The sequence below is a fragment of the Equus przewalskii genome, chromosome 2 (genome assembly GCF_037783145.1).
Source record: "Equus przewalskii isolate Varuska chromosome 2, EquPr2, whole genome shotgun sequence".
In the NCBI taxonomy this organism is placed as follows: Eukaryota; Metazoa; Chordata; class Mammalia; order Perissodactyla; family Equidae; genus Equus; species Equus przewalskii.
Window position 1 is genome coordinate 83,059,377 of NC_091832.1, and position 17,245 is coordinate 83,076,621.

Below are 17,245 nucleotides of genomic sequence, written 5' to 3' on the forward strand. Positions count from 1 at the left end.
ATATGTCACATTATATTGTTGTGTGTGGATTTTTGGAGGCCATTAATGTGCATTTCTTAAAGGTGAGGGAAGTTAAATGGCACAGTCTTTTTACTGGAAAGCCAGTGAGTCTTTGTGAAACCAGTTACCTGAGAAGAACACAATGATCCTAAGTCTGTCCTTATGCTTTTAATTTGTTGTTTTTCTTTTCCTTTACTTTCCTTTTCTTTTTTCTTTCCCCTGTATTTCCTGAACTGTCTAACCTGCTTCCTGGGTTGGGGAACCTTCTGCCAAACTTTGAAGCGAAAGTCCCAGCACTGAACAGTTCTTTATTTAAAGATCAGGCCCTAGGAAAAGAAAAATCGTTTTTCAGTTTGAAATTATGCAGTATGTGTGTATGTCTTTTGATTTGTGGTGAGAAAAATGATTGGGATAGTATGGATTATTGGAAACTAGTATTTTGCGAGTAAAGCATACTTATAAAACTCTTAGTTATGAGTTTACAAAAAAGAATGCTTATATCTTAACCCACTTTATGGAGTTAATTGTAAGGCTTCCTAAACTAACTTTATAGTCATAAAAAATTCTCAGTATTTCAACTCTTTTACATTAAAGAAATACAGTTGACAGCAATCTTCTCACTTCCTCCTCATGTCCCTGAGAAAATATTCTAAGATCCAGAAAATGAAAAGTTAGCATTCACATGCTTAAGTGATAACGTCCTCTGGGTCCACCATTATCCATCTGTCCTTTGTTTACTTTGCTTACACTTAGATTGCTTTCAGTTGCCATCAGTTTTCCTTCAAACCTTGATTTTCCACTGAGGAATTCTAAGACAGTTCAAGTTAAAACACAAATCTCTGGGGCTGGCCCCGTGGCCAAGTGGTTAAGTTCACGTGCTCGGCTTTGGTGGCCCAGGGTTTTGCTGGTTCAGATCCTGGGCACAGACATGGCACCACTCATCAGGCCATGCTGAAGCAGCGTCCCACATAGCGCGACCAGAAGGACCTACAACTAGAATATACAACTATGTACTGGGGGGCTTTGGGGAGAAGAAGAAGAGGAAAAAAAAAGAGAAGATTGACAAGAAATGTTAGCTCAGGTACCAATCCTTAAAAGAAAAAAACCCACAAGTCTCACCCTCCCATAAAATGGTAACTTATGAAAATAAAAAGAAACAATCACACTGAAAATATATTCCTTAGATCTTAATGATTTTAATTCTTGATTTAAAAAAACATTGCCAATAGATATAATTAGACATTAATTTCTTTTTTTGTGAGGAGGATTGGCCCTGAGTTAACATCTGTTGCCAATCTTCATCTTTTTGCCTGAGGGAGATTGTTGCTGAGCTAATATCTGTGCCAATCTTCCTCTGTTTTTTGTATGTGGGATGCTGCTACAGTGTGGCGTGATGAACCGTGTCTAGGTCCACGTCTGGGATTTGAACCTGCGAACCCTGGGCTGCTGAAGCAGAGCACGTGAACTTAACCACTCTGCCACCGGGCTGGCCCTAGACACTAATTTCAAAAATAACGTATGGTATTTTCATGGAATGTAGAACATCTCCGGAAAGGAGGAAACCATGAATCAGGGCTAAAATATTGGTAACTTTTTAAAACATAACATTTATTTCTAATTTTTGTAGCAAGGCTTATCTCTAACAGAAAGCTAAGTAGTTCAGATTGGCTTACATTATTTGCTTCTTTTCTTTAAAAAATTCCCGAATTTGTATACTTTTAAGAAAAAAAGTGGTTTCTGTTGTAAAATTTCTTTCTGGTTTGGAAAATGTCAAGTAGACTTTGTAATTAAGGTGGGTTTCTCTCCCTAAAGAAGTTTTTAAACTTTGAATCAAATGAAACCAAGCCCCTTGTTCCACTTATCCCCTTGCCTTTTATATGTCATTTGAAGTCTCCCTTTGTCACTTGCATGTAGGCCAATTCCAGCATCTAGCTGCATAAGGCACAGCCAGTGCGGTGCAAAATTTGACATGTTGCCCCTTTACTTAAATCTCACTCAGAAGTACCTATAGTCACCAAAGGCCATAAAGGACACTGTGGGGACACAGCTGTGCATTATGTACTCCAATAAATACATTGTAATAATTACGTGTAATAACTAGACTGCAATAGCTGCAGGCTCCAGGCAAAGTGGGGCTGGAAGGACAGAAACTAGGCCCCTGTCTTCACAGTAGAGGCCCCACACCTGTTTTTGATGTGTATTCAGTAAAACCTACTTCCCTTCCTCCCCTCCCCATCTCCCCAGAAAAACATAGGCAGGTACATATATTTAGCATAAAATTTGAGAGAACCCATTGACTTGACCCATTGTAAAAACGACTGCTTTGCAGGTTAGTTAAAGTTTTTTGACAGCCAGCATTTGCCTTTCCAATGACAGTAGCTTTCTGCTGGATTTTCCCTGACCTACCAGATCTCTCTCCTCCGAGTGGTGACTGTTCCAAAGATAGCCAAATCTGGGGTTAGGATGACAAGTTGTTCTTTTCCACGGAGTTCCACAGCTGGTGGTAGTGACCTGTTTTCTGGGCACATTTGCCTCTTAGATTACACAGTATCATTTATCAATCATACTATAAAACTAATCCAAATCAAAGAAATCTAAGAATGCTAACAAAATCCTGCTCTCTAGTCCCATCTATAAAGGCTTTTTGTGTCTTTGTCCTTAGAGACTATAAAGTAGAGGACTTCAGTCTTAAAATAGTATTCTTCAGGCTAAATATGGAATTCAGTTTATCCTTGTGGCTTGGCATGAATCAAGCCACAAATCAAGCCCATTATTGTTTTCCTTCTCTGTGCCGGGGCCATTCATGGTGTGGGTTCCTTATCAGCCAACCATAGTTTTTAGTTTGAGACAAAGACACAGGATGACTTCTACTATCTGGGAAAATGTTTTGAAGCATGGAGTGGGAAGATACTTAAGCTGGTTTGCCTAGACGTTTGCCCTAGTAGCATCATCATATTTGGAGACTCCTTCTCTGTCCCCTCTTCTTCCCCCCGTCCCCTAATTTTCAGTCACTGTCAGTAGAATTACATGTAAGAGTTTGTTTTTTTCCTTCCTCTGTTCTTTGAATGAACCATAGAGAAATATACTCTGTGAGACTTGTATATAAGGAAAATACATAAGCTTAGTAAAGATAATAAGTATTTAAGAGCAGGGCTGCTTTGAGATATTAATCCTAGTTCAGACTATCTTCATTATGACAGGGTTCTCAGTGGCCCACAGAGGGGGAGGGAGGGGAAGAGGCCACTTTTTGAAATGTGAGTTAAGCCAAAATCCCTACTTTTATAATCATCCATCCATAAATCATCTAATCAGGGGACTTGTATTTGGAAAGTATCTGACACATTTTATAATGGAGATTTTTGTCTTATTTTACTGTTCAATGATTGTTGCTTGATAATCATGTAAGGATTAGAAATTTAGCAACATGTGGTCCTCAAGCTATTGCATGTAGTTTAGGATTTTTGGACAAATTCCCAAACTATAAATTAAAAATTTAGACATTATGGGAACTAGGAACAAGTTTTGATTATTTAATCGGAGTAGAGGGAGCTGAGTAGAGGGAAGTAATCCCCCGCATAACCTTGAATTGATTGTTCTGTTTATCTCTTTTTCCTAAAGGTGAGACCACCACTCCTCGGGCCGTTTTGACAGGCCATGACTATGAGATCACTTGTGCTGCTGTCTGCGCTGAGCTAGGCCTGGTGTTAAGTGGTTCGAAAGGTAAATCTGTGGATCCTTCATAAAATATGTGCATTTTTGGTGTTTTCCAGTAACAAATTATCGAAGATGAATTTGGTACCTTTTTCTCCAAAGCTGTGCTGTCTGTTATGGTAGCCATTAGCCACATGGGGCTAAGTTAACTAAAATTAAATAAAAAATTCAGTTCTCGGTGGCACTAGCCACATTTTTGGTGCTCAGTGTTCAGATATGACTAGTGGCTACTCTATTGGACAGCACAGGTACAGAATGTTTCTATCATTGCAGAAAGTTCTGTTTTACAGCATTGCTTTAAAGAGTGAGGCAGAAACAAGGGACATCTTTGTATATTTTTTTATTCTTCTGGACTCTGACTGAGCTGGGTTCCATCTCACACCTGAATGGAAACTCCTGACCCAGTCTGTTTTAACTTAAAAATCCCAGAACTAGGCAGGAGCTAGGATGGCATTGAGAATGGAGTGGGAAGATACTTAAGCTGGTTTGCCTAGACGTTTGCCCTAGTAGCATCATCATATACTTAGGCCAAAGATATTAAGCAGGCTTTCCAAGAGCACACACAACAAATCAGGATCTGACCAGGAACAAAGCTGTTTCCAATTCATTGCTTATCCCCTCGTAATAGTCTATCCATCTCTCTGTCCCTCTGCCCTGAGCTGAGGTCTGAACACACAAAAAACTCCTGTAATCTAATGTCTTTTAGGCTTATCTGATGGGGAAGCATGGAGTTTTTGAGACACCTTATCTGTATCTTGAACTATAATATTTAGCCTAGCTAACAAGACATTAAATATTCAAAGAATTGTGTTTAAAAATTTAGTTGGTCAAAACAATGGAATAGTAATAATGATAGTAAGAATTCTATAACTACTGGACTTTTTTCCTTCTTATGTCAATAATTTCACATATCCTGAGCTAACTTGAGTTCTTGGACTATATATGATCCAAATTAGACATGTAAAATGAACATACCATATTACATACTGTCCTCGCTTTGCATGGTAGTACATGACCATAAAAATGACCATGCAAGCTAGAACCACGCAAAGTGATCTCAGTAATCAATCGGAAATTTTATGATTGACCTATAGCCTTTAAAATTTCTTGTCAAAACATTAAAAATTCTCTTTTGTTTCATATACATAAACATATACACATACATACATACACATATAAAGGGACGTGAAAAAATGTAAAACTCACATTTACTTAGTACACTGTAATTTAAAACATTAGAAACACTGAGTATTAAAGTACTTTATTTCTTTGTGAAAAACTTATCACAAGTACTCTGAACAGTACTTGCTGCCTTCCCTTCATATGACTTAAGGAGTGAGAATCTTTCCTATAACTTGACCAACTAATCATACTCCTTTCTAAGTTTGGGTCAGCTTCCAACATTTTATCTTCTGTTCTTTCAATTTCATGAAATATCCCCTAGGGTTCCCTTAATATCTTTAATGTGACGGGGGGTTTTTTGTGTGTGTGGGGTCATAATAGTTTATAACATTGTGAAATTTCAGTTGTACGTTATTATTTATCAGTCACCATATAATGTGCCCCTTCACCCCTTGTGCCCACCCCACCAACCCCTTCTCTGTTAACCACTAAACTGTTCTCTTTGTCTGTGTGTTTATCTCCCACATGAGTGAAAGCATATGGTGTTTGTCTTTCTCTGTCTGGCTTATTTCCCTTAACATAATACCCTCAAGGTCCATCCATGTTGTTGGGAATGGGACGATTTTGTCTTTTTTTATGGCTGAGTAGTATTCCATTGTGTATATATACCACATCTTCTTTACCTGATCATTAGTCAATGGGCACTTGGGTTGCTTCCACATCTTGGCTATTGTGAATAGTGCTGCAATGAACATAGGGGTACATAAGTCTCATTGTATTGTTGATTTCAAGTTCTTTAAATAAATACCCAGTAGTAGGATAGCTGGGTCATATGGTATTTCTATTTTTAATTTTTTGAGAAATCTCCATACTGTTTTCCATAGTGGCTGCACCAGTTTGCATTCCCACCAGCAGTGTATGAGGGTTCCTATATGAGGGTTCCCTTTTCTCCACAATCTCTCCAACATTTGTTATTTTTTTTCTTGTTGATTATAGCCATTCTAGCCAGTATAAGGTGATATCTAAGTATAGTTTTGATTTGCATTTCCCTGATGATTAGTGACATTGAACATCTTTTCATCTGCCTGTTGGCCATCTGTATATCTTCTTTGGAAAAATGTCTGTTCATATTCTCTGCCCATTTTTTGATTGGGTTGTTTGTTTTTTTGTTGTTGAGTATTGTGAGTTCTTTATATATTATGGAGATTAACCCCTTGTCAGATATATGATTTACAAATATTTTGTCCCAGTTGGTGGGTTGAATGTGACGGTTTTTGCTGGCATCACTTCTTCTTGGACATCAACATTTTTGTCACAACCACTTTGCTAATTTATGTCAATAAGTTCACCTTCGTTGATTTCCTCTAGCTGTATATCTACAGTGTCTCAGCAATATCAACCTTCCCACAGTCAGCTCTTTCTTCTATAACCCCATTTATGTTTGATTCAAATTTCACTTTTAGCTTTATCACTTTTCATTTCCTTACTGCAATTTCATCTTTGTTGGCCAATACCCTCTTTTGATTATCTATTTTTATAAAATGTCATAGGGGTTTATCACTGGGAGACAAGGAGGCAACACAACTACATAGTTTGCTGTTGTGCATGAACTGAGTAACAGACACGCAGTGACCACTCAGACTTTGAAAGAAGTGATGTGGTTGGTCACCAATCATGATGCACATCTGTTATTTACATAGTGATTTGTGGATTGAAGAGCTAGCCATGAAGTGTGTACTTTATGTAATGACTGTGATAACTGAAATTTGAACTGTGGTGTGGAGGGACTGGTGTCATTTAAAGAGTGATAACTGAAATTCATGCATGCTGGAACTGTGCCAAGACTGCCTCTACGTATTTATCTTGAGAACGCTAAAAACTTAGAAACTCCCTGAGTGGTCAAGGAACAGCTGAGAGCCTTATCTGCAAAAGGGCATGCTTTTAGTAGTCAGGTGAGGAACAGATAATGACTCCATGTAGCCATGGCTGGATTAGTCTGGAGAGGAACAGGGCAGATACTATACTCCAGTTACCCCTCTTGTCCAACTCAGACGTTTCTTGGAGCTTAGTCATCACAAAAGCAGTTCTAGTTACCTACTGCTTCTTTGCTTTGCATGTGGCAGGCGCTAAATAAAAGTGAAGAAGCTCTGATATGTATGGGCTCTTTAGCAGTTCCCCTGTCCTCCTCAAGCATCTCAGCCTGATGGTCATCCCGGGGAGCTCCAAGTGGTGGATGCTGCTGCCTGCTTAGGGAGATAGCAGGGAAGTGGACCCAGCTGCCAAGGAGAAGTGGCAGAAGGATCTCTATGTGAATTCATTTGTGGGGGCCGGCGGGGAACATGGACTGCCAGGGACCTTCTTTCATTGTAACGAGCAGTGGGAAGGAAGAAGGCTCAGGCCTTCAGAAGCTACCCCAGTGAGTTCTCCCCGCACAGGCTCACAGTGCTGCCACCATCCGGGCCCCTGTAAGATGCGGGAGAGGGTCACTGTGTGCCTGACTGCAGCCCAGCCTTCCTAAAAGCTTTTCTAGGATGTGAAATTTCTCCAGTTCCTTTCTCAACTTCTCCAGTTTTTATCATCTCTTGGCATAATGAATTTCATAAAGTAACTTCCTGTCTTAAGGAGAAAATTTGAACATATATGACTCAGGTTTCTCCTCTCCCAAGTGGAAGGTGAGATCTGGCCAGCAGACAGAAGAGATTTTACAAAATACTTATATAAAAGATATATAATTTTTTAAGGCTTTCTACAACTGTAATGTGGTACTATAATCCTGTTTGATCTGTGCTCAAGATTCAGATCACATTTGTCTGTTCTCATTAAAAAATTAATTTTGCCTTTGTTTCTCCTCTTTCCTCAGAAGGACCATGTCTCATACATTCCATGAATGGAGACTTGTTAAGGACTTTGGAGGGTCCTGAAAACTGTCTGAAACCAAAACTCATTCAGGCTTCAAGAGAGGGTCATTGTGTCATATTCTATGAAAATGGCTTTTTCTGTACATTCAGTGTGAATGGAAAACTCCAGGCCACTATGGAAACAGATGATAACATAAGGGTGAGTGTCTTATAGGCTTTTCAGTATTCTGGATTTTTACCTCAAGTTGTGGCAAGTGAGGAGGGGGAGAGTTCACTAAAAAAACCACTGTTTTTGAGTCCCTGAAGGTCTCTTTTCCACAACAAAAGAAATTCATTAGGTAGCAAACGGACAAAGCTTATATACTTCACAGACCACAGCATGTCCCAGCTGTGCCAACTGCATTGCTCAGCCGGAATGTTCTGTGCATGAGATCACTAAGTGAAGCCCAGGATGATCCTTTAGCAGAAGAGGTTGTGTTAGGGCCTTGTGAATACATCTTGGGTGACTTCAATGGCACAGCTCAGTTTTTTTTGTTTTGTTTTTTTAATCTAAGAAAGTTAACTGCACATTATTGTTTTCTGAGTATCAAAAAGCTAAAATAGTGCAGTAGACTACACCTAAAAGTGTCTCCTCTTTACAGTTGAATAGATTGATGACGGAAGTGGTAGGGATTATGACTATTTAGGATTAGCATCTAATTTCAGACTTCACTTCTTTGTGGATAATAAGACCAAAATTTGCCAAGGTACCGGGGTTGGGCTTCAAATTATGATGTGAATTAGGCAAACATTTTTTCCCTTTTGGTGTACAAGAAATGGTAACGCTAGTGGACCTTGCGGGTCTGGCCCCATTTTCAGGACAGGGCTCCGTCAAGTATTAGAGGCTGAAGAAAAGAGTGAGGACTGCTCTTTCCAAGGTCCTTCTTTTCTCACCTCCACTTCTCGGGGCAGGTTAAGGTAAAGTAAGGCTGTGGTGTTCCTATCATTTTCCAGGACCGGGTTGGGGTGCCTGTGAACTGTGTACAGTGAGGGAACTCAGGACATGTTGAGGGTGGGAAGAGGGTCGCAGAGGCCTCTGCCCTCTGAAGTGTGGCTCTGGGCCAGCTCTGGACATTTTCCTCACTGCTTTTCCTCACCCAGGGCAGCTTAGATGACATAAATTCTCCCAGTTTCCGAGATCTAGTCTGATCACCCTCTTCTCTCAAGTAAATACTACAGTCAGGAAGTATTAAGGAACAAAATCCCTAAATATAGATTACATTGATCAAATCAAGGATACTTTCTGCTTCTGTATCTCAGGATTGATTTCTTAATTCAGTACTTGGCTGTCTTCTCTCTCCCTCCCTCTCTGAGTTTTTTCCGTTGCATTTTGACTGCCTCTGCCACGAAGGCATGCACGCACACTCTGCTTTTATTTTTCCCTTCCTTCCCATAATCCTTCATTTAAACCAAGTACACATCAGAGGATTTTCCTTTCCTCTTTTCTTTACAATAATGTTGATAATCTGTCACTTTGAGTTGCGATTATATTGTCAGCTACACTAATAAATCTGTAAAATAATTTGAAATCCCTTGCTGGCTGAAACAATATCTGTGGCATTTCAGTTAGTACCAAAGGCTCTGGGAAGTTCCTTGAGGCAGTAGTAGGGGCTTTCTGCACACTGTTCACACACACATGCTTTTCTCTCTGCCCTATAGCCATTGTTTTTTCCCCCTGTAATATTCCCCACTGGATTTTAGGCTTAAACAATTCATTGCCTTTTTCCCAGCACTCCTGCACTTTATCATACTAACTTGCAGGTGGCAACTGTGTGATTAAAGCAAGCTTGCCTGAAATGAGCACTACCTGCCCACGGCTCTAGAGACTGACACTTTCACAGCTAACTGCCTCGGGAAGGAAGGAAACCACAGGCTGGGAATGAGACACATCACAGAGCAAAAGTCTCCAGCTCCGTCCTGCAGTCTGAGCCTGTATAAGGAAAGGAGACCATGGCAACAAATTAGTCATCAGCTCAGACCGGCAATTAAGTCTCTTTGAAATACCAAGAACCCTGCAGGCAGGCAGCCTGGGGAACCTCTAGGCTAATCAAGGCTTCCCACCTGTTTTTATTTAGTTGCCAGATTGTTCAGTGGCATTTGGTTAACATATCATGGCACATCAACTGGGCAATGTTTAGATGTCTTAATGACTAACTTAAATTTAAGTTGGCAGCCTGTACAGAGCAGCAAAGTTATTTTATCCTAAACACAGGATAACCACCATTTCACCCTTAGGAACTCATTTCTCTCCTTTTCCTGAGGACGCTGTGTTTTAGGATGTGATCGTCCCCAGCAGACTGCTGTGGCCTTCTGGTCCCTTCTTAACAACCAGTGCAGCTACAGCGTTGTCCAGGGCATTCAGGATTTCAGAGGATGACATCAACATGTCTCTAGGGCTCTCGTAAAATCTCTAGTACCAACCCAACCCGGATACTGAGGAGGCGTGTTAGAATTAAGAACCATGCGAATGCTGGTTTGGGTGGAAGATAGGGTACCATTCAGTAAATGTCACCCTGGCTATTACCTCCAGCGGAATTTGACAGGATCCTCGCGAGAAAGGCCAACTAGATATTTTTTCACTTCGGCAGGCACTTGGCTTACTAAAATGTTCTGGATGCTGATAAATGTGTAATCCTAAAAGTCCAGTTTTCATTTAATTCCAGACAGAACTAGAATTAGAGATTCTTTATTAGAACAAAGAGGTAAAGATTAATGGTTTTAATTTATGTTTTAATATAGCACTTATCCAGTAAAAAGCCTCAAATATAAAACTCAAGTGAACCACAACCATAAGGTTAATGGATTTTCATCAGCTGAATTTTATAAGTGTAGCAAATAATTATTTGTTCTAGTCTTCATTGCAGTTCCCAGATACTCCCTAGAGATGGCCATTTGTGAAATGAATGGGGACAAAGGATATTGATTTTTACTTACATTGAAAAATCCTACTATTTTTATTTGGTTAAGATTTAAAGAATAATTCTTATATGTAACCGTCTTCCACACATGGTTTTTTATTTCTTAGATGTATTTTTGTGTGCTTGAGAATAAGATATATTTAAGAGACCACTAAAAGTTAGCATTTACATGAATGTGAATTGAACGGCTATGAAACAGTTCTTACTTTTCTATGATTTTTAAAAAGTTTTGTCAAAGGTTAAAGACTCAAGGCAACTATAATAAAAATCTGAGTACAGGACAGTGTAAATATATTTTTCAGAAGTTAGATATTTTTCTTTCTGGCTTGCTAGCACAATCTGTATTCCCATTTTCACAATGTCCATGTGGATAAGATTACAGGTGTTTACAGTAACTTTTAGAACTCCCAGTGCCCCCTAAACAAAAGAAGTGTGTATCTTCATAAGCTAGGAAAAGAAGGTGTGGAGGGCAGGGGGCAGGAGGAGAAGGGGTAATAGGATTAGCTGTTAGAGTAGGGAGGGACCTTTTTTATCAGGAGTTGACATACTTTTTCTGTAAAGGGACACACAGTAAATATTTTAGGTTGCAGGCTCTGTATTCTGTTGCAATTACTTGTGAAAGTAGCCATGAATGTGGCTATGTTCCAATAACCCTTATTTATAGACACTGAAATTTAGAATTGATATAATTTTCATGTCATGAAATAGTATTCTTCTTTTGATTCTTTTCAACCATTAAAAAATGTAAAAAGTCATATAAAAACAGGCAGCGGTCTGGGTTTGGCCCGTTTTACAGGATTGAACACCACATTCCATGTCTGTACTTACTGTTCAGCACTGGCAGGAAGCAGTCAGGCCCGGGGCAAGAAGAAAATGCTTAACCTGGGGTTTGGTCACCCCTGAAGTTGTGGTCCTCCCCTGAGTCGTCTTCCAGCTGAGTAAAAATCCAGCAGGCCTGGAGAAGGTGCTAAAGCGGTTGGTCTTTTCCCACAGGGTCATAGCCCCAAAGGCAGCGGTGTTTTGAAGGGAATATGAGGTCAGCCAGCACCGTCTTCTCAGCCTTGGTACAAAATGGGCTTAGCACACCCACAGTACAACTGAAGAGACACCAGGAGGCTCCTCATGTTTAGAGTACTGGTCCCAGCCTACAACAGGGGCCATTTAAATAGTATTCCTACAACTGGGAGTTTGCCACCTCATCCTTAAAACACAAAAGAACTCAAGCATTGCCTAACTTTGTCCATTTGACTGTTGGAAAATGGCAGAAGTTTTCTACGACTCATGATTTCCTAAAAGCTCCTTAGGAACACATACACACTGTCTCTCCACTGCAGTAGCTGGCATCGTGTAGGGATTAATCAAGCATGGGGCGGGGGGCTGAAGTCTTCCTAGAGCCACATCTCTACTGAATGTTGCTGTGTCTCATAGGCCATCCAGCTGAGCCGGGATGGGCAGTACCTGCTCACAGGAGGAGACAACGGCGTGGTCATGGTCTGGCAGGTGTCTGACCTCAAGCAGCTCTTTGCCTATCCAGGCTGCGATGCTGGAATCCGAGCCATGGCCCTGTCTTATGACCAGAGGTAACAGTGGAATCATGGTCTACCCATGGTGGTATAAGAAACTGCAGGGGGAATTTATTTAAATGGGCTGATGGATGGGCGGGGTTGTGGGGGTCACCTGTGCAATCAAAAAGGCAATGAATATTGGGGTTTCCAAGATACTTTTTAAAAAGTGTGATTTTCTTTCTGATGGCATTGCTACTCTTGGACAAAGGCTGAATTCTCCAGGAATAGACGGGATTTGAGTAACAAAGGCACTGATTACATTGCTATAACCTTTTTATGTTTCTTGAAGTACATTTTCTCTTTTTTTTTGGTGAAGAAGATTGGCCCTGAGCTAACATCTGTCACCAATCCTCCTCTTTTTGCTTGAGGAAGACTAGCCCTGAGCCAACATTTGTGCCACTCTTCCTCTATTTTGTATGTGGGTCACCTCCACAGCATGATGGCTTGATGAGTGGTGTAGGTCTATGCCTAGGATCCAAACCCGCAAACCCAGGCCACCAAAGCAGAGCACACCAAACTTAACCACTATGCCTCTGGGTCAGCCCCTTAAATAAAATTTTAAGAGCAGTATACATTAATGTAAAATGCCTGTATCTTTGTCCATAACGATTCCATTGAAAGTTTCAGCTTGCTTCCTAAAACCTCTCAAGTGGTAAATTTTGGGAGATAATCTTTATTTGGTATCTTATTTCCTCCCTCTTAATATACAGTCACTCATTTTAGTTCCTAATTTTTTTTTATTATGGTAACATATACATAACATAGAATTTGCCATTTAAACCATTTTTTTGTGGCATTAAGTACATTCACATTGTTATACAACCATCACTACTATCCACTTCTAGCCCTTTTACTTCCCAAACAGAAGCTCTGCTCATTAATAATAACTCCCCATCCTCCCTCTCCCCAGCTCACTGCAATCCTACCATCTATCTCTATGAATTTGCCTCTTCTAGGTACTTCCTATAAGTGGAATCATACAATATTTGTCTTTTTGTGTCTGGCTTATTTCACTTAGTATTCCTTTTTACAGCTGAATAATATTTCATTGAATGTATATACCACACTTTATCTATTCATCCGTTGACACTCTGGCTGTTTCCACCTTTTGGTTATTGTGAATAACGCTGCTATGAACATTGACATACAAATATCTGTTCAAATCCCTGTTTTCAGTTCTTTGGGGGTATATACCCAGGAGTGGAATGGCTGGGTCATATGGTAATTCTATGTTTAACTTTTTGAAGAACTGCCAAACTGTTTTCCACAGTGGCTGCACCATTTTACAGTCCACCAGCAATGCACAAAGGTTCCAATTTCTCCACATCCTCCCCAACAGCTGTTATATATATATATTTTTAAACACAATCCATCCTAATGGATGTGAAGTAGTCTCTCATTGTGGTTTTGATTTGCATTTCTCTAATAAGTGAAAGTGTTGACTTTTCACTTTTTTTTTTTTTTTTTTTTTTGGTGAGGAAGATTGGCCCTGAGCTAACTTCTGTACCAATCTTCTTCCATTTTGTATGTGGGTTGCCACCAGAACATGGTGTGATGAGCAGCACACAGATCCGTGCCCAGGATCCAAACCTGCAAACCTCAGGCTACCAAAGCAGAGTGCACAAACCCAACCACTACACCAGGCCAGCCTCTCACTTTACACGCTCTTTTAATAGTCTCCTTTGATGTGCAAACGTCATTAATTTTGATGAAGTCTAATTTATTCTTTTCTGTTGTTCCCTATGCTTTTGGCACAGCTAAGGAAGTATTGCAAAATCCAATATCATGAAGCTTTTCCACTATGTTTTCTTGAGTTTTATCGTTTTAACTCGTGTGTTTAGTTTTCGATTCATTTTGAATTAACGTTTGTATATGATGGCAGATGAGGGTCCAATCTGATTCTTTTGCATGTAGATATTGGTTTCCCAGCATTCTTTGTTGAAAAGACTGTCCTTTCCCCATTAAATGGTCCTGACACCCTTATTGAAAACCATTTGACCATATATGTGAGAGTTTATTTCTGGGCTCTCTGTTCTGTTGGTCTGTATGTCTCTCTATGCCAGTACCACAGTTTTGATTACTGTAGCTTTGTAGTAAGTTTTGAAATCAGGAAGCATGAGACTCAGTTTTGTTCTTCCTTTTCAAGACTGTTTTGGTTATTCAGGCTCACTTGAGATTTCTGTGAATTTTAAGATGTTTTCTATTTTTGTGAAAAACATTGGGATTTTTATAGGACTGGGTTGAATCTATAGATTGCTTTGCCTAGTATTGTCATTTTAACAATATTAAATCTTCCAATCCATGAACATGGGATATCTTGCCATTTATTTCTGTCTTAATTTCTTTCAGCAACCTTTTGTAGTTTTCAGCATACAACTTGTTTGCCTCCTTGGTTAAATTTATTCCTGAGTATTTTATTATTGTTTTTTGCTATTGTAAACAAAATTGTTTTCTTAATTTTCTTTTCAGATTGTTCATTGTTTGTGTATAGAAATGCAACTTATTTTTCTGTGTTGATTTTGTATCCTGCAACTTTGCTGAATGCATTAGCTCTAACAGTTTCTTGGTGGAATCTTTAGGATTTCCTACATATAAAATCATGCCATCTGTAATAGTGATAGTTTTACTTCTTCCTTTCCAATTGGATGCCTTTCATTTCTTTTTCTTGCCTAATTGCTCTGAGTAGGACTTCCAGTACTATATTGAATAGAAGTGGTAAAAGCAGGTATCCTTGTCTAGTATATTATCAGAGGGGAAAATCTTTCAATTTTTCACCCTTGAGTATGATGTTAGCTGTGGGTTTTTCATAAATGCCCTTTATCATGTTGAGACACTTTCCTTCTATTCCTAGTTTGAGTGTTTTTATCATGAAAGGATGTTGAATTTTGTCAGATGCCTCTTCTGCATCAATTGAGATGATCATGTAGGGTTTTTTTCATGTTAATTCTGTCAATGTGGTATATTACATTTGTTGATTTTTTTTTTATGTTGAACCATCCTTGCATTCCAAGAATAAATCCTTCTTGGTTGTGGTGTATAATCCTTTTTATATGCTTCATTTGGCTTGCTAGTATTTGTTGAGGATTTTTGTATTGGTATTCATAAGCGATATTGGTTTGGTTTTAATTTTCTTGTAGTGTCTTTGTCTGACTTTAGTATCAGGGTATGTGGGCTTCACTGAATGACTTAGGAAGTGTTTTCTCCTTTTCAGTTTTTTAAAAGAGTTTGAGTTGGTGTTAATCCTTCTTTAAGTGTTTGGTAGAATTCACCAGTGAAGCCATCTGGTTCAGGGCTTTTCTTTTTTGGGAGGTTTTTGATTACTGATTCAGTGTCCTTACTAGTTATAAATCTATTTTTTCTATATTTTCATGATTCATTTTTGGTATAGTGTTTCTAAGAAATTTTTCATTTCACCTAGGTTATCCAATTCCTTGGCATATAGTTGTTCCTGGTATTCTCTTATAATCCTCTTTTATATCTGTAAAACTGGTAGAAATGTCTCCACTTTATAATTTTAGTAATTTGAGTCCTTTTTGTTAGTCAATCTACTTAAACGTTTGTCAGTTTTGTTGCTATTTCTGTATTGTTTTTCTATCCTCTATTTTATCTGTCTCCATTCTGATCTTTATTATTTCCGTCCTCATGTTAGCTTTAGGATTATTTTGTCCTCTTTTTCTAGTTCCTTAAGGTATAGAATTAGGTTACTGATTGGGATGTTTCTTCTTTAATGTATGTGTTTACAACTATAAATTTCCCTCTTAGCACTGCTTTCATTACATCCCTAAGTTTTGGTTTGTTGTTTTCATTTTCATTTGTCTCAGAGTATTTTTCTCTATTTCGCTTGAGACTTCTTTGACTTATTGGTTAATTTCTACATTTTGTGAATTTTCTAGTTTTCCATCTGATACTGATTTCCAGCTTAATTCTGTTATGATGAGAAAAGATATTTGGTATGATTTCAGTCTTTTAAAATTTATTAAGACTTGTTTCATGGCCTAACATGGTTTATGCTAGAGATGTTCCATATGCGCTTGAGAAAAATGTGTACTCTGCTGTTGTTGGGTAAGTTTTCTATGTATGTGTCAGGTTCAATTTGTTTTTAGCATTGTTCAGGTCCTCTATTTTCTATGTTCTTTCTGGTCGTTCTACCCATTATTGAAAGTGGGGTACTGAAGTCTCGAACTAATACTGTAGAACTATTTATTTTTCCCTTCAATTCTGTCAGTGTTGGCTACATGTATCTTGGAGGCTCTGAGGTTTGTAATTGCTATATCTTTTTGATGAATTGACATTTTTATTGATATATAGTGTCTTTGTCTCTTGTTAACAGATTTTGACTTAAAGTCTGTTTTGTCTGATATTAGTGTAGCCACCCCAGCTCTCTTTTCATTACTATTTGCATGGAACATCTTTTCCATCCTTTCACTTTAAACCCGGTTGTGTCTGTAGATCTAAAACTGGTGTCTTGTAGACAGCATATAGTTTGATCATGTTTTTTATCCATTCTGCCAGTTTCTGCCTTTTGATTGGAGAGTTCAATCCCTTTACATTTAATGACTGATAAAGACTTACTTTTGCCATTTTACCCTTTATTTTCTATGTCTTAGAGCTTTTTTGTCCCTCATTACTGCTTTCTTCCGTGTTTAGCTGATCTTTTGTAGTGACACATTTTAGTTCCTAATGTTTTTGGCGGGGGGGCGGTGAGATTCGCCCTGAGTTAACATCCATTGCCAATCTTCCTCTTTTTTGCTTGAGCAAGATTAGCCTTGAGCCTACATCTGTGCCAGTCTTCCTTGATTTTGTATGTGGGATGCATCCACAGCATGGCTGACTGACAAGTGGAGCAGGTCTGCAGCTGGGATATGAACCCAGAAACCCTGGCCACCGAAGCAGAGCATGCAGAACTTTAACCACTCAGCCACGGTGCTGGCCCCTTTAGTTCCTAATTTTGATATGAGGTACTAAGGACATTAAATATGATTTCTAAGACTAGTCCTAACCTAACCAAACCATACAGAGAAGGTCTCAGATA

General features: G+C 39.0%; 1 protein-coding gene across 5 annotated transcripts in view; it reads left to right on the forward strand.

The window, feature by feature from the left end:
• LRBA (LPS responsive beige-like anchor protein) overlaps positions 1 to 17,245 on the forward strand; it is a 706,265-nt gene that overhangs the window by 687,030 nt on the left and 1,990 nt on the right. For all 5 annotated transcript variants that reach the window (XM_070611607.1, XM_070611606.1, XM_070611608.1 and 2 more), the window contains exons 54-56: positions 3,619 to 3,720; positions 7,694 to 7,890; positions 12,077 to 12,228. In XM_070611607.1, the coding sequence (XP_070467708.1) occupies positions 3,619 to 3,720; positions 7,694 to 7,890; positions 12,077 to 12,228 (451 nt within the window). The remainder of the gene's footprint in view (positions 1 to 3,618; positions 3,721 to 7,693; positions 7,891 to 12,076; positions 12,229 to 17,245) is intronic.